The sequence below is a fragment of the Danio rerio genome, chromosome 17 (assembly GCF_052040795.2).
Source record: "Danio rerio strain M-AB ecotype USA chromosome 17, GRCz13ab, whole genome shotgun sequence".
Classification (NCBI taxonomy): domain Eukaryota; kingdom Metazoa; phylum Chordata; class Actinopteri; order Cypriniformes; family Danionidae; genus Danio; species Danio rerio.
This window is the reverse complement of record NC_141037.1, coordinates 22,260,001-22,281,523: the sequence shown is the minus strand read 5'-3', so window position 1 is coordinate 22,281,523 and position 21,523 is coordinate 22,260,001. Positions and strand designations below refer to the sequence as shown.

The following is a 21,523-nucleotide window of genomic DNA, read 5'->3' as shown; positions in this document are numbered from 1 at the left end:
AAGACATGTGGATTTTATTTATTGAGTCTAATTTTGTCTGGGAGCATGTTCAGTGCATCATTCTTAACATGCTGCATGTGTCTGGGTTGCTGAGTGAAGCAACAGGAAGCGCGTTGTGTTTGGGGAATGTGCTCATGGCTCAGTGCTGTTGCCAGGAAACACAGGTCTAGATTTTTCTTTTTACATGCAATCATACATGTGCAGTTTGACTATATAAGGCACTCTTCCAATTTAACATAGACATTTAAGCAGGTTTATCAAGCAGGCATTGAGTTGCATTTTTAAATGTCTAAATTATTAATCAAACATTGTAACATTGGTAATGTTGTCATGGTAACAGTTGTTTTATGTAGTGACTGGTGCAGTATGTCAATGACTACATTTACAGTACATGGACATCAGTAATTGAATTATTTGTCTTGAGCTGTGCGATTTGGGGAAAGTATCTAATTGCAATTTTTTTGACTGATATTGCGATTTGATTTTCGATTTTAATTTAATTCAAGCTTCAGCTCAATAGTCTGTAAGCTGTAGCAACAGTTCTGCAGCAGCTCTTAAAAATGACCTGTTTTTGTTCGGTGTCTGTGACTTTGAGAAAAAAAAAATTCCCATATTACAAATGCTGTTTACCTTTGATATTAATTTGTCCATTAATGCTTCTGATTCTGACGAACGTAAGTGTACTCACTCAATTGGCTAGTAAGACTGTCACACACAGCTGGCAGTCATGCATTTGTGCCAATATCATATCAATTTAATAAGGATTCTTTTTCAAATAGGTTTTTTAAGACTATGTTGCAAATACCAAGAATACAGTACAACCAAACTAATGTCCCCATATAAAAATATACTCTTACAATGTATGTTTAAGAATAAATGGCAATACAACGTCGTCCATGATCAAATATTGTGTTATCGCACAGCCCTACGTCATTGTCATCGTCACCACGCTATCAACGTTTCCTCCAGAGTTTCATGTAATTTCTGGTGTTTCAGTTTTAGTTTTTTGACTTTAACAACAGTTCGGCAGTTTCACTTTCAATTTAGGAACATTTCATTCATGCCCAGGTGTCAAACTGAGGTATTGAATGTGCGTATGAAGTAAGGACTGGCGTTTTAATGGAATTTGATACTGCATGCTGAATGAAAAAGAAAAAACCTCCACATTTCACCATGCAGAAGTCTGTGGTCCTTCACTAGTTCGGTAGGTGCAGAGAAAAGTCTCAAACAGATGTGTGTGTATAGACCATCCTGTCGCAAAATGCGACGAAAATCCTACACAACAGTAATATTTTGATCACAGTGCTTACATGTTTGTTCTGCACTTCAACAATGCGACAAGAGATGCAACGATTATAGATTTTGGTTGTAAGATTATAGTCTGAGGAATAATCACAGTTATCATGATTATTATGCTTTCCTTAATTTCAAAACACTACTAGTTTAGTAAATCACATGAAAACACCTTGTATTTTAGGGCGTACTCACACAATGCTATCCGAATCGTGCCCAGGCCCATTTCCCAGATCGTTTAAGAAGTGTGAGTGCTCTGAATCGGGCTCAGGCACAGTTCAGTTGGCCGGCCCTGGCTCGATAGGAAGAGATTTGCAAAAGCATGGTTCACTTGAGCTCAGAAACTGAAGACGAGATGTGAGATTTAAGGGACTGTTTCATATGGATTTAATATTCATTTTTAGTATTTAATGAACGTGAACTGTCATAGATTATTAAAGATGCAAACCCCTCACTGCACAACAGCTGCACCTCCTAATCCTCCTAATACCTGCAGCACGAGGACTTAATTAATTTTTTTATGAGTATATAAAGTGGCGGATCTGTTGCACTTTTAATCAACTGTATTATGAAATGTTTGTTATTTTCATTATTATTTATTTATTTTTCTCATTGGTGTAGAAATGTATATATTCTATACAAAGTATGAAGTTGAATAGTCAGTTCTTGTCATGTGACTCCTGGTGCACCTAAGCATGGACTTGTCGTGTAGCGTGCGCACCGCTTGCATGTCACTTCCAATATGTGCCAAGAAAAGAAATAACGAACTTGCTCGCACAAAGGCTTGCTTGCTTATTAGCCTCTGTGTACAAGCTCAGAACTTTAAAGCAGCGCACAGTTGGGATAACTTTGTTTGATTGCAGCTGTTTTGTTCCATGAAGAAACGCAGTGTTGAGAAGCCTTTACGATTAATCAAGCATGACAAATTAAAGCCTGGTTAATAGTGAAACTGGTTAATCGTTGCATCCCTAAATGCGACTAAAATCAGCATGCTCCACATGTCCTAATTCCATTTCTGTTTAGTTCGATTATAACCGTAATCAGATTAAATGAGTAAAAAATTGTTGTTTTCAAGGTAGAACCTTAATCAGAGTACTGTCTTAATCGTATTAAAATCAGATTATTGGTGTCCATGTAAAAGTACTCACTGATGATTTCATTACTTTTTTTGACAATTGCAACTGGCAGGCGTTTTTACTAGTTCTATAAATACAAGAACTTCCCGAAATAGGTGCATTTTCTTCCCAAAAAGACTTCTGTTTGAATGTTTACAAATCCATTTCTTGGGTTTTAATGCATCAGGTTTGGAATTGTTTTTGTAAAACATTTCAGGTTGGAGTGCTGAATCATAATGTACTGATTCACTGGATTACTAAGACATGCATGTTTGGCAGAAATACTCCATATCTGATGTGGGAGAGTTTCAGTTTGGCTGCAGACTCATCCGTGTTCATAACCTGTCAAACAAAGATAAAGTTCCTTGAGATTAGATGTTCGCATTATTTCAGTCACATTATCGTTCAATCCTTTTCACTGAGAGTTCTTGAATGCATTTTCAGCACATCTGTAGTTTATAACCGCACACATTTTTGCAGTTCACATGCTTGATTATTGGCTTATTTTCTTTCTTAAGTTGAGTAGTTTTACAGACTTCTATCTGTTAGTGGTACGCATTTTTTCTGAGAGGCATTCAGCCCTGAGTGTGAGTTTCCCATGAACAGATGTTTCACTCCAGCTCTTGATTTTGAGTTTACTTTCGTGCACACTTCTTGCTTTCAGAACTTGCAAAAGAAAGAGTTGCAGAATATTGTACAACTCTAGTCTGCAATTGATGTGTTGGCATAATGTGTGTAATATCAAGTTATGACATTGAGCATAAAATGTCTGAGGAGATAAAAGCTCTGATTTTTTTTTTTACACAAGTGACTGAGCTTAAAGGGGCTAATAATTGTGACCTTAAAATGTTTTTTTTAAAGATTAAGAACTGCTTTTATCCTAGCCGAAGTAAACAAATAAGACTTTCTCCAGAAGAAAAAATATTATCAGACATACTGTGAAAACTTTCTTGCTCTGTTAAACATCATTTGGGAAATATTTCAAAATCAAAGGGCTTTTATACATTTATGTCAATATATTTTAATTATTTACAAGCATGTTGGTGCATTATTTTGTACGACGTGATTAGTCATGATTAAACAGTGCTAAACGTGTCAATTTTAAATAGATTTAATATTATTTAGATTAGATTAGATTTTAATATTATTAATTTTTTTTAATAATAAAAAGAAATTGATTTAATTAGCGTTGACTGAAATCGCAGAGCCCTTACTTCTGAATGATGGTGTGGGTTATTGTGACAGCAGTGCACAGCACATCATTCGTTCATTCATTTTTTTCCGGCTTAGTCCCTTTATTAATCAGGAGTCCCCACAGCGAAATGAACCGCTTACTCATCCAGCATATGTTTTACGCAGCGAATGCTCTTCCAGCCGCAACCCAACACTGGGAAATTTTAGCTTACCCAATTCACCTATAATGCATGGCTTTGGACTGTAGGGGAAACTGGAGCACCCAGAGGAAACCCACGCCAACAAGGGGAGAACATGCAAACTCCACACAGAAATGACAAGTGGCCCAGCCGTGGCTCAAACTAGCAACCTTCTTGCTGGGAGGCGATCGTGCTATCCACTGCACCACCGTGACACCCACTGACAGCACGGTTAAAAAAAAAAACAGATGCTGATTGTGAGTGTGTTTCTATCATCTCTCGCCCACTCTCTGAGCTTTGGAGTTGAAGGGAAGTTCCAGGATTGTCCAGGAGAGATGCACTCAAATTATACAGTTTTGTTTTTACACCCGCTTACTCATCACATTCCCAAAACACACACAGATTGTACAGGAGCTGTGCTATAATCAAGCACTTGTCCCTGTATATAAAGCAGTTTCATTACAGCTGAAACTTAAAAAGTTTACATTTTTCTGACACAATCTTAAACGGTGCACAGGAAAGAGCTGAAATCAGGTGAAGTATTTATCTGTTTGTTTCGTAGTACCACATCTTTGTGCTCCAAGAATAAGACGTCATTCAAACATCCCATGCAGCTGTTGATTAAACGGAATGCAGCATCTGATAGAAGAGATGTAAAGTGAGTTACTCTGATTTCACAACTGTAGAGAGTGAACTCAGCCTTGCTTTGTCCTTACTTCACCCTGAGTAACAACTCTGGGTCAGACTCCTGTGAGCTCATGCAAATAAACTGTTTCCATTGAATATAGTTTAATGGGCTGTTACTGTTTTTAAGCTTAAAACACATTTCAGAATCATTAGATATCATAAGAACAATTATCTATCTTTCTGTCTATCATTCTAGTAATACATTTGATAGTATACTTGCTGGAAATTGAAATGACATCAATATTTTAAACTATATTTAAACAGTTGATTTGTATATAAAGTTTTCAAAAAATTAGTTTGTACTACTTGTGAAATTGAAAATAAGTACTTAATTTAAGATAGTTTTTTTTGTACCATTTGTGCAAGTCATCTGGAAAATAACTTTATTAAAACTGGGAACAATCAAAGCGTTTCTGCTAAACATTTAGCAGAATCAATAAATGAAAGCATTTAAATGGGATTTTGTTTTGGGAATTCAGGGGTGTGGAAGATTAAAACCCCTTTTGTGTATCTCTATGTCCATCACGGTTGTTTTTCAGCTCTGTCTGCCACATGCAAGATAATTCAGACATTGTAATGATAATAAGACTGCACAATATTGAAGAAAAAAAAATTGCTGCACAATTTATTGTTTGAGCATTGATATTGAAATGAGTGCATCCATACAGGTGCTGCATTGAAGCTCAGATGAATGCAACAGGGCAAAGATACAATTGAAATAAACAGTGCTTTTTAGATTTCAAAAGAGTCAGAAATCAGTATTCAAAGAGAAATTGAATAATAAAATGTTAAAAAAACACTGTATAGTCATTGTGTAAAAAATTAAATACAAATAATCTTTAGTCTACAAACATTATAATCACTTATGCCTAAATAGTTTATAGTCACAGGTCCTATAAACAAATAAAATTGAAAACTTTTACTTTAAACTTTGCAATGACTCTAGTGTGTGCTGAACGGTAGTTCCGCAATGTGTCTGTAAAAAAAATTCTTGCAGCTTAATTTTATTTGTTAAATCAAATAAAATGTTCTAGTCATGTCAACTTAAATAAATTAAACAGACTAAAAATATTAAGTTAAACTTAGTATAAGTTAAAAACGGTAGCTGAAACCTCATCAGCTTAGTAAAATTTTTAAAGTTAAAGTAATATTTGTTCTCATGACCTTTTGTCATATATTTTTTTAGTGTACACAAACTGATTAAATTCCTTAATGTCCTTAATAAAACCTCAAGGATTGTGTTGTTTTAGCTTATTTTAAATGAGTAGTTTAAACAAGTGTATTGCGGTCTCACACATTGCGATAATGCTGAAACAATACACTGTGCATCCCTGTTATGCCAGATGACGCTGACAACAGAGTTGAGGATCCAAATGCAGGTTTGTTATGAGAATGGTCAGGCAAGCAATGGTCAAAGCAGGGGCAAACAGATGCATGCAGGGATCCAGAGTCATGGTCAATAAACTGGTGTATGATCAGTACAGGCAGCAAGCAACGTGAACAAACAGAACAAAGCAAGGGTCAAACATGGCAAGGCAAAGGAAACGCATCGTAATGTTCACAACACAGTATAACAGGGCTCAGCAACTGGTGTGTGCCTGTGTTGCTTTTAAAGTCCATGTAATCAGCTTCAGTTCTGTTAGCAATCAGCAGAAATCCAGAACAGGTGTGAGTGTGTGGTGCATGACTAGATTTGTCCATACGGCGACAGATTTGTAGTCCTGAGTGAAAGTGAATGATTCCCAACCATTTACAAGCCTGGATCGCTGGTGATTGTGACACCTAGATGATAGCATTTCTTGGTTTTCCAAAAAAAATCTCCAAATATCATCATTTGGATATAAATCTCTGCAATACTCCACTAGCCAGCAAGAGTGCAGGGATTTCTGAAAGAGGTCTCAAAGTAACACACTTTAGTGAAATTGTAGCTTTTGCTTTTCTTGTTTGGATCTGTAGTGAATTTCATGGCGAGGTGGGTGGATGTGCTTTTGTTTGTGATTTTTTAGGGTCATTTGGAGGATTAGATGACAAGATTGTCACATTTCCAATCCTTTTATTTCCTCTCATTTGGGGTTTGTTGTTCTAACCTCTCTATGAAATCCACATTTCAGCTTTTCAAGGTAAAGTAAAGTGCAGGCCAGGGCTTGGTGCGTTTTGATGAACTGTTTTGTATATGTACAAGAATGCTCATTTAATAAGATAAGAAGATCTCAACCAAACATCTGGAGGTCCATTATCACACCAAAGCAAACACGCCTTTTCTTTCCTGTGAACCTGACTGCATTCGATTTCACATTTAGCGTTTTTCAACATATTACTGTAATTAAATTTTGCACATTTGAGTGATTAAAAGTCTGATAAAGGTTGGACAAATGGATCAGTTTAAGTGAGCTTTTTTTCTAGTGTGATAAGTTGTTTTGATACACACGTTACATCATGCACAGACTATTTAAGCATCATACGCTGTGTGAGATTTGTCAATGTGTTTATGAAGATTATTGAACTGTTGTTTTGTCATTAATAACTCATGAATGTGCACTTGCGTGTGTGTGTGTGTGTGTGTGTGTGTGTGTGTGTGTGTGTGTGTGTGTGTGTGTGTGTGTGTGTGTGTGTGTGTGTGTATGGGTGTGTAATTATTGCATGTGTTTTGTGATTGTGAATGCATTATGTGCAGTGTGTGTGTGAGAGAGAATGAGTGTGGATGGGTGTTTCCCAGTAATGGGTTGCAGCTGGAAGGCCATCCGCTGCATTAAACATAGGCTGGATAAGTTGGTAGTTCATTCCGTTGAGGTCACCCCTGATTAATAAAGGGACTAAGCCGAAAAGAAAATGAATGAATGAATGAATTTTTGTGTGTTTAACAGCAACCTTGAACTATAACTAGTTTGCCATACAGCATGACATCTTATAATTTATTGTTTAAAATATTTTAGAGAAGCTAAATACATTTTTAATAAATTGTGTAATAAATTTGTCTTGTTAATGTAAACCTTTTTTGTCTCTTCTTCCTCATAGCGGCCAATGAGGGGAGGATAAATGGAGATGACTTTTTTCAGAAGGTGAGAATCAGTTTGTGTATTTACATTTTTTTTAAATTAAATCTCTTGTTTAAAACCTTGTTTAATTGATTTAAACTTTAAATTCATGAGCTTTTTTTAAATGTACATTACATTTAAAAGTTTTTTTTACTGAAATGAATTATTTTATTTGGCAAGTAACACACTAAAAAATGCTTTTCTTACTTAGATTTTTTTTGTCTTGTTTCTTGTCCAAATATCTAAAGATCTTGCTTGTTTTAAGGAAAAATAATTTTGGCATATTATTTCTTAAATCAAGACAATATGTTTTGCTTGTCTAGAAAAGTCAGGTTGAATCACACACTCAATGAGAGAGCATGCTGCAAGAAAACAGACAATTGACTCGCACTCATCATCATCAGATCTCTTTTTTTCACAGCAGATGAGTCAGTGTACTGTTCTAGTAACTGAATAGCTCAGGATGTGGATTTATTTCAAGTCAGTGGGGGTATCCGGTATGTTAGTACTGAAAACGCAAACTGTTTCCCGACAACTCTGTTCAATTTAATGAACTGGTTCGACCAATTGACTTGAAAGATCCAGTTAAAACAAACGATTCATTCGCTAATCAGCTGTCATCACTACAGACAGTCAGAATGACAGGCCAGAGACTTACATTTTTGCAATGGATTCTTGTTATTTTAAACTCATTGAAGAAAAGAAGTGGACTGCTGTTAAGTGTAGATTATGTGTAAGTAAAACTCTGCAAGACAACTGCAAGAAACACGACATTGGAAAAAAAAAAACTGGATGCAAAACACTACACCCGCACCCCACCTCCAGGTACACAACCAATGATTGACATCAGTTCACGTATTACCATAATTCCAGTAAACTAAAAAAAGGTTATTACTTTTATTGTTTAGGAGATGCAGACACTGTCTAATGTTACTGTAAAGCGACTACGTTTTGTAATATAGTAAGATTTTTTTTCTCTTTTGGAAAACGATTTATACATGTGTTAAGGTCACTTGAAGCAATTTATTCACTGTGTACAGCTCAAAGTTTATTTTGACTTGAGGATGATTTTTATCGTCTTACTGTTCATTTTGTTATTAAACATTTTAAATGTTTTAAATCTGTTTTTGCCTTAATAATAATTATCTAATGTTAGTACTCCTAGGCTTTATTGCAATCTTTATCTCAATGGATATTGAATTTAGTTAACTAAAAACACAAATCATACAAAAGTAGCAAACACATTACTTTACATACTCTCATTAATCTGTATATGCATAATGTATAGCTCTGGGATCAGAAAGGTCTCAAAATATAATATTATCCTACATTTTTTAAAAGGAAAATGAAGGTGTAGGTTATATAGGTGGTTGTTAAACACAGAGCTTCTCTATAAAAAGGTGAAAAAACGACTGCAAGTTCTGAAAGAGATCAAGCCTCAGCCAGGTAAGGAAAAGTAACGCAAAAGTGACTCAAAAGTAATATAACCCCAAAAAGTAACTAAGTACCGCAATTAGTTACTTTATGTGGGAGTAATATATTCAATACTCAATATTGTAATACATGACTTTCAAAAGTAACTTTCCCCAACACTGTAGAAGACCATTTATAAAAGTCAGGGTTTATGACTTTTCTATTATTAAGAGTTAAAGAAACCCTTTTCTGTGCAATCTTACATAGTATAAGATGAACATACATAAACATGAGTACCACTTAACATGCATTTGCTCTGTTTAAAATACAAGCCATACCTATTTGCTTCTCTTATCTTTTGTTCATATGACAAACAACCTCAATTTCAGTATTTGTTTCCGAGAAGTATGTAAAAGTAGGTCTCCCCCATTTTCTGCATAACAGTATAGCTTTTTAGCACAGATCATCCTCTTTCCAGAAGCGCACTGGCATTTCCAGCAGGTTTTGTGTGTGTGTGTGTGTGTGTGTGTGTGTGTGTGTGTGTGTGTGTGTGTGTGTGTGTGTGTGAGAGAATTTGCTGTGAGTCTTCTTTAAACACACAGTAAATCTGACCAAAGATGTGCATGGAGAGGCCAATTCAGAAGTTTGATTGATTTGGTCCAAACAATTATCCTTGCTTAGGTTTCTAATAAACAGAGATAACAAGGGCCAATGAAATAGTCCAAGTATTCTTGGTTTGGCTGAGATGATTGAGGTTTGTGTATAGTCTTTGAACATCGCTCCTCTGGTTGCACCACTGATATGATCACTGCTTTCTGTCCTCACTTGCACTTTTTTTGCTGTCGTATACCAGGGTTTGTCCAAAATTCAAAGTGGTACATGTATTGTAGACGTGTTTATGTATCCGAATAAATATTTTCTTCTATATGCATGTCATGTTTGTAACTATGTCTGACATAGAAATCCATCTTTGTCAGAGATCAAAATCTACAATGTTATTCAGATACTATTTAGTTTTTCATACTGTAAGCAACACTAATGCAAGCATTACAGTCTTGGTTGGTAAATTTATAGCCAGTTTTTGGTTTATTTAGTCTGTTTTTGCACAACATTTTTTATAGTTGCAATGAACTGGCAGAAGTTGCATAACTTTTTTTGCCAGTATTATGATATACATGAGTAAAACTGATTATTAAAAAAGAAATCAATGAATAATGGGTGGCGACACTTTATCCAGTAGTTGTTGGTTGAATGGAGTTTATTATTCAATCATATACCGCCCCCTTTCCAGTTGTACTCATTTGTTGTTTTGCAAAGCTCGTTTCCAAGTGAAAATGACTAAAACTGTAATATAACGTTTGCAGCACGGGATGCTCATTCAAATTTTTAGAAGCGCGAAAGAGCATATGCGTGTGTGTGCCGCGCTTAGCCTCGGACAGGCTCGGAAATGAGTAGAGCACACTAATCTAATGCTATTTTAATGTGAGCGCTTTAATGGTCAAACACTTGCACATTTGTGTTAGAGCACGGTTTTTAGTGATTATTCATATTAACCCTCTTTTGTGTAATAAACAAACGAGTTGAGCATCAAAAGACATATGAAAGAGAAACCATATCAGAGCCGCACTATTCTTAAAGAGACAGCGCGCAATAATCCTGCTGCTGCATGTTTTTATTATTAATCAAACAACAAAAGGAGAAAATCCCTCACTGCTCTTGACTGAAGGACTTTTGTAGCTTTTTTCCTTACAGTGAAGATGCTTAAAGCATAGCTTAAACATAACAAATTTAATAACTAATTTCTAATAACTGATTTTTAAAATCTTTGCTATGATGACGGTAAACAATATTTGACTAGATATTCTTCAAGATACTAGTATTCAGCTTGAAGTGACATTCAAAGGCTTAATTAGTGTAATTAGTAGAAACAGTAGTTTCTTCTGCAAACAATCAAAAATATATATTGCTTAAGGGAGCTAATAATGTTGAGCTATTAAAATAGGTTTCAAAATATTTAAACCTGCTTTTATTCTAGCTGAAATAAAACAAATAAGCCTTTCTCCAGAAGAAAAAAATATTATAGAAAATACAGTAAAAAAATCCTCTGTTAAAAATAATTTGGGAAATATTTATATAATAAAAAAAATTCACAGGAGGGCAAATAATTTTGACTTCAACTGATAATCTTTTTGAAATGTGATTACAATTATGACCAAAATAATTGTGATTATGATTTTTCCCATAATTGAGCAGCCCTAAGTTTAAGCATTGGAGAAGTGCTGCAGTTTCACTTGAAGATCAAGCTATGATATTTTGACAACAAAGGCTTTGTATAGAAAGACTGTGCACTTAAATAGAATAGTTTGAATGGGAAAGCGCAATGCACAATATGGAAGAACAAATCACACCTTTTAAATAAAAGATCCAATTGGCAGTTGGTAAATTCATCCCATCGCTGCTTTTAGAAGCTCTTGTTGTTGCCATAAAAATGATCAGTCTACTGAGACCTCTGCTTAATGCAAATGAACATTGACTAGAATATACAGAAAGCTTTTATAGCACACGTTTTGCATAAGGAACAATTTGATGGGCTGATTTAAATTTTTACTATTTAAAAAATTATTAAAATTTCTGAATTTCACTATTCAAGTAAATAGGGCTTGGATTAGGATGCCTGAATATTTCCCCATCGTGAGCCTTGAATGATTATAAGATCAGAATTATTTTGACGTTTAATATTGTCTAACTGCAAATGTATACAATATTGTAAAAAAAAATGATCTGTTGTAATTATTTTTTAATTTAAATTGTTTGTTAACTTATTTCAGTGGCAAGGGTTATTATGGGATGAAATACAACCTTTACTGTACAAAATGTTTTGTTAAAACATGGAAAAAAAATCACAACTATATATATATATATATATATATATATATATATATATATATATATATATATATATATATATATATATATATATATATATATATATATATATATATATAGTGTATATATATATATATATATATGCAGTTGAAGTCAGATTCATTAGCCCCCTGTTTATTTTTTTTCCCAATTTCTGTTTAACATAGAGATTTTTTTTCAACACATTTCTAAACATAATAGTTTTAATAACTCATTTTTCTCGATGAGAGTAATCGTTTCAGTGATTTTTAAAACCTTTTGTTGAGATCTCCTTCCCTGCAGTGAATGGATTGGCTTCATGCCTATTGTTGATCCTGGCTCCTCAGCCATTCTCTGCATGTTTCCGTCTCCCTCTTTGTCTTCACCGTTATCATTATCTCGAGCATCGCCACAGTGGTGTCTGTCCAAATACCTTCACTGTTCTTTACACTGTTGATTTTCACATTCTTGCTGAAATTTTCATCAGTTATTTTGCACAACACTGTGGTTTCAAAATGGTTTGAAACAAGTAAACGGTGAGTAAATAATGTCAGAACTTAAATTTTTTGGTGAACTATCCATTTAATGAAGCTAACTACGCTAGTTTGATATTCCAGGCATTAGAAACTCTTTCTCCTTTTAGTTGAGACTGTTTTTATTCCTCTGACAGGATGAAATTGAAATTACAGATTTTTTTAAAAGTGTGTCTGTAATTCTCAATATGCCATTAAGAATCCATCTTAAAAATCAGTAAATACTCTTAGTTTTTCGGCACACACACCTGTGCAGTTCATCCTCCAGTAAAAGTGCAGGTTTCTCTGACCTTCCTACGTCCCGTTTTCCTCCTTTTCTCCTCATCACTCCTCCTCTTTTCTGTGCTTCTCAGCTGAATCAACAAAAGAAACTGGAAGCAGATCTCTATACACACTCTCTTGCACATGCACGCTCCCATACACATCATTTGTCAAATATAAAATCTGCTCTCCATCCACTTTTTAAAGACTCGAAAATTTACTCACTAATTACTCTTCCCCGAGTGGTTTCCTTCATATTTGAGGATTAAAGAACACTAAAAACCTGTAACCATTGACTTCCACTGTAGTAAAATCAACCACCATGGAAGTCAATGGTTACAGATTTCCAATATTTTTCAAAAAATCTTCTTTTCGTGAAAGAAATAAACTCATAATGTTAAAAAAGGGGAGTAAATAATGACAGAACTTTTTTTTGGGGGGGTGAACTATCCCTTTAATGAAGCTAAGAGTTTGTGTAGCTCTGGTACTTTGATGTTCCTGGCGTTTGAAACTCTTTCTCCTGTTAGCGGAGACTGTGTACATTCCTCTGACAGGGTGATTTTGGGTGTGGGGCAAGAGGAAAGGAACACTTTCCAATGTATAGCTAACCCAATTTTTCTGAAATCGTCTGACCCATTTGAGAGGTATGTGCTGGTCCGTCACAAAAATAAACCGCAAACCCCAAAACTGCTGTGTGGTCTGTCAGAAATCTCCCTCATCTGTTGAGCGGAGCCAAAGAAAGCAACGAAGAGAGAAAGCGAGAGCAGGTCGGGAATAAAGGCCTATAGAAAGCACAGCAGCGCCGCAGCACAACACAAACACGGCGGATGGAAATGGGATCTGGCTCTCGGCCTGCACAATCGTCAAGCATCGCTCACCTTTTCATCCCCTTCTGAAATGTGCAGGGTTTCCTTCAGGCGTGTTTGATTGTGCCTTTGTTTGGCTTATGGTCATCAGTATAAAGTGTTCTGACGTGGGTGCAGTGCTTAACGGAAACACCAGATTTTACAGCGGAGTTTACTGAGTGTAGCAAATACATAAAGGCGGTGTTGCTTTTCTGTTGTGAATAAATGGTGCTGATTTTAACTTTCAGTTTATCAAAAAGTCCTGAAAACAACTCAGAAAAAAGTGCATTCTGCAAAATTATTAGGCAATACCTTTTCACATGTGTTCATACTTATAATAAACATCAATAGAATGATTTCTCAAGGACCACAACACTGAAGGTTTTAATTATATTGCTGAAAAATTTGCTTTGCTATCTCACGAATTCAGTTTTATATGTGTAAATTTGAACTCTTTTCCAAATATTTCCAAAAGGACCCCTTTTACAAGACTGTTATGACGCATTTAATGGTTATCATAATCTTAAATCCATAAAGTTATTAACAGGACTAAAGTTAAATATGAAGCTTATCTAACAAAATGACTTATGATAATGGTCCAAAAACTAGTACATCCAAATGTATATGTTATAGAAAAATATTAAATACAAATTTTAAAAAAGATAGAAAAAAATCAAGAAAAGCAAAGAAATAAAAAAAATTTAGTTGGATTTTTTTAGTTTTTTTTTTTTTTTTTGCAATATTTTGCTTGAATTTAATTGTATCATCTTTCAATTTCTAAATATGTTTGGTGACTAAAATATTATTTTAATAAATATATCTTTATAATCTGTTTAGTCTAAATTCACCAAAATACATATATTCACTGAGAAATGGATCAAAATATTCATTTTCAAAATGGGATGTACTCAATTATGCTGAGCACTGAAAATAATAAAATAAAATCAAGAAATTGTATCATGATCTATGTAGAGAAATGTATTTTTTCCATGCAGTTTTGCTTTTAGCTGACTTAATAATGTTACATAGTGACATTAAAATCTGAAAAACGTAAGGAAAAAAATCTCACCCAAATAAAAATGTTTTTAAGACATGAAAAGAATGCTGAAAAAAATCATCAAACAAAACGTGTGTATTTTTGTTGATGTTCGTCAAGTTACAAATGCAGAATAATACCCTGAAGGCTTTTAATTTTATTATACAAAAGACAACATATTTTTTTATGACTTAATAGTCAGAGTTATCCCAAAATGAACAACTCTGGAAACATTATTTCTGATGTTTTTGCATGTAATATAAAAGGACTAGCAGACTTATTGAGACACTGTAAAAAGGGTGTGAAAAATTCCTGTTTTATTGTAGCTTCTCTGAACTTTGCTGTTTTCAAGCCGTAATTTCCCAAATCTAAATCACAGGATGTGTCACAGCTGTGTGTGCGATTTAGAGGCTCAATAAGATCTGGAGAGATTAATAAACTTGTTCGCCTAAGTTAAAGAAACATTCTCATGTTCTTTTGTCCTTTAGGGTGTCAAAACAAAATAAAAACTGAGGCCTGCTGTTAAACCTCAGGTCCAAGACTAACGAAACCTGGAAAAGCACGGGCCATAAATTTTAGAGGAACACGTGGGACTGAATGTTCTAGTTTATGCTAGAGCACGTGCAGACTGGGGTGGAAACATGCAATACGTGAAATACTGGACAACTTGGACTGGATGACCGTAACTGTCTTATGACATCACTCACTGCTGTCTGTCACGTCTAATCCTCGTTGAAGGAGAATAAAGGCTAGGGTGACCAGATGTCCCGTTTTTCCGTGGACAGGCTTGATTAAACTGTGTCCTAAGTGTCTTGACTTATTATAAAAAAGCATATTTTGTCCCATATATCTCCTAATATATATCCCATGTATCCATATATGTCCTATACTTTTCCTAAAATTGTTCATCGCTTAGCCTTCTATCACACAAAAATAGCCAATCAATCATAGCCAATCATGTCATCAGTATATTTTGAAGTACAAAATGACCATCCAATCGCTTTTCCATAATAATATTGAAGTTAAAGGGACAGTTCTCCCAAAGTAATGTACATTTACTCACCGTTTACTCCCTCAGGTTGTTTCAAAACCTTTATGAGTTTCTTTCTTTTGTTTAACACAAAAGAAGATATTTTGAAGAAAGCTGGAAACCTGTAACCATTGACATCCATTGTAGGAAAAACAAATACTATGGAAGTCAATGGTTACCGGTTTCCAGCTTTCTTCAAAACATCTTCTTTTGTGCAAAACTGAATGAAGACTCGTTAAGAAATCCTTAATTTTTTGGAACAAGTGGAGGAAGAGTGATTGATTACAGAATTTTCATTTTCAGATAACTATTCATTATGAAAATATGATTTACTATAATTATAGAACGATAAAGTCAAGAATGAACATTACAAGGTATGTTGAAAGAAACAGTACTTCTTCCTCAAATGTTTCACGTCTTGTATGGTTCTTTTTATGTTTTACAACCAAGGAACGATGTTAGTAAAATGCACAAATCAAAGTTTATTCCTCCATAGCTCCTGACTTTATTTAAAAATTGAACGATTCTTTCAAAAAATAGGTTAAAATGAGTTTTCATGCAGTCTTTATGACCAACTCAGTCAGTATCATTAACTGAGGTTGTGAATCAAAGGTATTAATTTTGTAAGTAAGGTTTGTGTGAATAAACATTTCTGGCACAGACCAATCATTTTGATTTTTAAGACCTCGGTGTATATTCAGGAGCCTTAAATATTCATTAATTTTGTTTAGACATTAATTTTTTTACTCTAAAAGTGCCTGAGGTTACTGACCTGCATTGATGAAACACCCAGGACCAGTCTTGGGGAAAGTTACTTTTGAAAGAAATGCATTACAATATTGACCTACTCCCCAAAAAAGTAACTAATTGCATTACTGCATAATTCATGACCTGAATGCATAATTCTGACCTGGCTGAGGCTTGATCTCTTTCAGAACGTGCAGGTGTTTTTTCACCTATTCATAGAGATGCTCTGCATTTAACAGCCACCTATATAACCTACACCTTTATATTCCTTTAAAAAAATGTAGGATAATATTGTATTTTGAGACCTTTCCGAGCCCAGAGCTATACATGCTGTATATGCAGATTAATTAAAGCATGTAAAGTAATGTGCTTGCTACTTTTTTATGATTTTTGTTATTACTGCTACAAACATGAAACAATTTATATTAAGACAAAAACAGATTTTAAACCTTTAAAATGTTTAATGACAAAATGAACAGTAAAACAATAAAAACCATCCCCAAATCAAAATAAATCTTTGAGCTTTATACAGTGAATAAATAGCTTCATGTGGCCACTACACATGTGTAAATCGTTTCCCAAAAGAGAAAAAAAATCTTGCTATATTGCAAAACATAGTCGCTTCTACAGTACCGTTAGACAGTGACTGCATCTCCTAAACAATAAAAACAATAATCACTTTTTAGTTTAGTCAAATTAATTGTTTTACCTGGAGAACGTGAACTGATGTGAATCATTGGTTGTGTAGCTGGAGGTGGGGTATGGGTGTAGTGCTTTGCATCCAGTTTTGTTTAGTTTTTTCAATGTCGAGCTTCTTGCAGTTGTCAGGAGTTTTACTTACACAATCTACACTTAACAACAGTCCACTTCTTTTCTTTGAGTTCAAAATAACAGGTCTCGACTGCAAAAATGTAAGTCTCCGGCCTGCTATTGTTTCTGTTTCTGATTGTGTGTGGTGATGAATGTTATTTAATGGATCTTCTAATTGAAACGGTCGTACCAGCTCATTGAATTGAATTAAATTGGTTTGCACTTTTAGTACTAACTTAGCGGATAGCCCCTCCAACTCTAAATAAACCAATATCCTGAGTTATTCAGTTACTAGAACAGTACACTGACTCATCTGCTGTGAAAAAAGAGACCTGATGATAATGATGAGTGCGAGTTGACTGTCTGTTCCCTCGCAGCACGCTCTCTCATTGAGTGTGTGATTCAACCTCACTAAGGTCATTTTTATTCTGCAATATATTTTGTTAAAGCCAATACAGCAGGGTAAAAAGTAACTCGCGCTACATTTTTTAAATAGTAACTCAAATAATATTACTTATTTTTAAAAGTAATGGTTTATATAACTCGTTACTTTGGGAAAGTAATATTATTACATAACGCACATTTCTTATAACGCGTTACCCCCAGCCCAGGACCATATTTTCTGCTAAATATGTCTTCCAGTGTTGTACACAATAAAAAAGACACCTAAATCTTGAGGGGTGTTTAGATAAACAGCATTTTTACCATTTTTAGTGAACCAGCCCTTTTAAATTTAAGCTTACAATGCTTTCAGTCAATTTGGTGGAGCAGGTGCATATTCATGCCACGTTTAATTAAAATCAATCTAATTGTAATTAGTGTTAGCCCAAAGGCTGAAATTCTCCAGAAGTTCATGTGGAAAACTACACTTGTGTGTGTGTGTGTGTGTGTGTGCGTGCGTGCGTGCGTGCGTGCGTGCGTGCGTGCGTGCGTGCGTGTGTGTGTGTGTGTGTTTTTTCTTTTTTTAAATTGCTGCAGTTTCATGCTTGGATATATATATATTTTTTTCCCTGAAAGAAATTGGGTTTGTTGCCAAAGCTTCTCATGAGAACTGCTGTACAGTAAAGCCTCGCTGACCATGAAAGCCAAGAAGTTTTTATAGGCAGGATGATAGAAAGCGCACCACCAAACTGGTACAGAAATGTGTTTCCTATAGAGACAAAGGTTTGCGTTGCCAGAGTTGTGGTTTGTGCGAGAAAAATGAAATTTGCATGAAAGACGAAACCGCTATAAATGGTGAAGCGTCTTCCAGAGCAGGACTGAGCTCCAGGCTGAATTGTATTAAACACTGAACCTGCATATTCGTGTAGCTGCAAATTACCATACGTTTCTCTTTTGTGAATTTTATATGTGCAAAAAACACATTACCATTCTTGCTTTTGCTCTCTTTTTTTCTTCACATGTGCTACTGGTTAGCATACTAGGCCTGTCAAAGACTCGCTGCCAACTGGCTGTTACATGTTTCACGAGATTTTAAGCCAGCTGTGTGTATGTGTGTGTGTGAGAATGAGAAAGTGGGGCATGTTTTGAGCCAGAGAAATGATTGTAAGGCCTTTATTGAAACAGTCTGAAGATTTCTGTTAGTGTGCATACTTTAGCACACTGAAAATATGTGAGTTCTTGTTTGTTTGTGTTTTAGAATCAGTTGCATGCACTTATGCCAGTTTTTTTTGTGTTTAAGGTCATGGATGAAACCAACACTCAGATTGCCTGGCCGTCCAAACTGAAGATCGGAGCTAAGTCCAAAAAAGGTATACACACACATAGACGCAGAGACAGAAAGCAGTTTTGGTTGAAGTCACAGCAGTAGTCACACAGAGCAAAGCTACACAAGCAAATGTGTCTAATGGAGAATGTGCTTTTATCCTATTGGTCAATTCTGTCCTGCTGTCTTTCTCCGTTTTGTTTGCAGAATGATTGTCATGATCAAATTTGGTGGTCATTTTTTTCTGTGGTCGTAGCTGTGGAATATACAGTAATATTTTATTTGATGCATCATTAGCATCCTGTATTGATAAAAATGATTAATTGATATTATTAAAAATGATTAATTGATGATTATGCTGTTAAAATGTATTAAATATTAATATATATTTTTAATGAATCAGTATTAATCTCTAATATTTAATCCTCACACAAGTCTTTCCTTCTCCAGGACATATACAACTTACCATTATATGTTTGCAGATACTTTTGAAGGACAGTAAGTGTGTCTGATGTTTTGTTTTATTTCCAAAAAAAAAAAAAAAAAAAAAAAAGCACACTAAATAAATGAGAAAATAAAATGTTTGACACTTTAGTGGAATATTTTTTTCTTTTCAATCTAAAATCCTGGAAAGAAAATTAGAATAAGTATTTCATTATATGCTGTACAACTTTTTTTCAACATATAAGAATGATTTCTAAAGCATCACATGACGCTGAAGTAATAATGCTGGAATTTAGCTTTGAATCACAGGAATAAATGACATTTTAAAATAGAAATATTTTTACTGTTTAAAACTACTATAATTTTTGTAAGTAGCAACATTACTACTGTTATATTTTGATCAAATTACAGTGTAAAAAATATCTATAAATTAGCAGTTTTCCTTACTTTGTAATTAATTTTTTGATTTTTTTTTTTTCCCATTTATTTATACTTTTGAATTGAATTATGGGACCTTAATCTTTCGACTAATAACCTTTAACCTTATGAAGTAGGAAAAAAGTGACTTTTATGAACATTTTTAATAGTTTAAAGTTATATATTGTCTGGATTGGTGTTGTATATTACGGTACAAAAACCTTGCAATAAACTGCCAGTACATGTTCTGTTATTTTTCTGACTTATTTCTCTGTGTATTATTTCTTATTATTCTCTTCTTCTCTATTTGTTCTTCAATTTCGTACAAATCTCTTCTTTTATTGACTAAAATGTCAATAAAAGTCACTTTGTTAAACTGTAGAGTTGATTTTTCAACATCAAAAGTCGACGGAGCAGAAATCAGCATCCCATAATGCAATTCACTACTATAAATAAACCGAAAATCACTTGTGAATAACAACATATAAAAACTGTTAATTAACAGATATTTTTTAGAATGTAGTACAGCCTTGGAGACATCTTTAACACAATAAGCAAATCTTCATACACAATTGTAGCCTATATTAAAGGGAAATGGTAACTAGCATCAGATTGTGTTCTGGAGATTAGGTGGAGCAAGTCTGTGGTATTCTGTAATTGTCTGTGGCAATAGTTCAGACCAACATGTTGGCCTGAAAAAGCCATAGAACATAATCAGGTCCTTAAGGATTTTCCTAAATGATTAACGCAGGAGGACCTGGCAACACTTTGTAAAACCAAATCTAGTGTGGGTGAAGAGTGACATGAAGCTGGAAGGATTAGGACTCTCAAAAGAAGCTAGTGTTCTTCGCTACCTTGAAAGTTCATTAGGAGTTCAGAAGAATGAGGCCATTGCTGTAATTCTTGTAAGTCTCATATTTAAGAAATGTTATTAGTACTTCTCTTTAAAATGAGTGAGGTAACAGTTAATTTAGTTACTAAAATAAGCAAACAATGAACAAATCATTTATTACAGTATTTTTTCATGTTAGTTAAGATTAATTAATGAAAATGCAATTCACACATAAGTAAATGTAAAACTGTAATTATTAAATGCTATACAATTGTTCATTATTAGTTCATGTTAGTTAAAATTATAATATTATAATAACTAATAATAATAAAATAATAACTAACATTAACTCATAAAACCTCATTGTAAAGTGTGACTGTTAATAATATACCTTTATAAGGTATTGAATTGTTTTGGAGCTTTATATTAATATGCATCAAAACACAAGTAAACAATGCTAAATACATACACATGTGATGTGATACATTTGGAACTTTTCCACTTTTGATGGGACTTTACTTGGGAATTTGGAATTAAACTTTTGATTTCACCTCCAGAGGTAGTCGATCCACAAAACTCATTTGATTTTTATTGCTTCGTATTTTCACTCATATCATGTGGTCAAATGTGACCAAACAGCCTCAAAAGATCTACAGACTTAAATCTTAAAATATAGAGGGACAAGTTGTTGAAAGTGCTCAAATTAGATCTGATTTAAACATCTGTCATTCGAAATAGTTTATTTGGTTTGAAGGCAAAAAAATAAACTTTCCAGTCCTGATTTTAACACAAGCCCACAGCATATGACTGATGGTGTAGTTTTGTAGCTATCAGAGTAGAAATGAAAGCTTTTGTTCTCAGTTTTATTTTCCATTTATTTTCTATTTTTGCTCATATGTAATCTGTAAAAACATATTTCACTTTTTTATATGAAAAGATGAGAAAAAAGCCAATGCATACATCAGATGAAAGAGACTGCACTCAACGAAATTAGTTAAGTGGTGTCATAATGCACCAAAATAAACTGATTAAAGACAGTCCAG

The 21,523-nt window shown here is 34.2% G+C and overlaps 2 protein-coding genes across 22 annotated transcripts in view; one reads left to right on the top strand and one right to left on the bottom strand.

The window, feature by feature from the left end:
- The window catches only part of LOC141378555 (uncharacterized), an 876,076-nt gene that overhangs the window by 410,609 nt on the left and 443,944 nt on the right, over positions 1-21,523 (bottom strand). The window lies entirely within an intron of this gene.
- Positions 1-21,523, top strand: part of bicc1a (BicC family RNA binding protein 1a) — a 66,097-nt gene that overhangs the window by 8,515 nt on the left and 36,059 nt on the right. For all 21 annotated transcript variants that reach the window (XR_015513324.1, XR_015513322.1, XR_015513323.1 and 18 more), the window contains 2 exons: positions 7,484-7,527; positions 18,764-18,833. Coding sequence is in view for 5 of the 21 variants with exons in the window: in XM_087290342.1 (XP_087146468.1) it covers positions 7,484-7,527; positions 18,764-18,833 (114 nt within the window). In the remaining 16 variants the exon portion in view is untranslated. The remainder of the gene's footprint in view (positions 1-7,483; positions 7,528-18,763; positions 18,834-21,523) is intronic.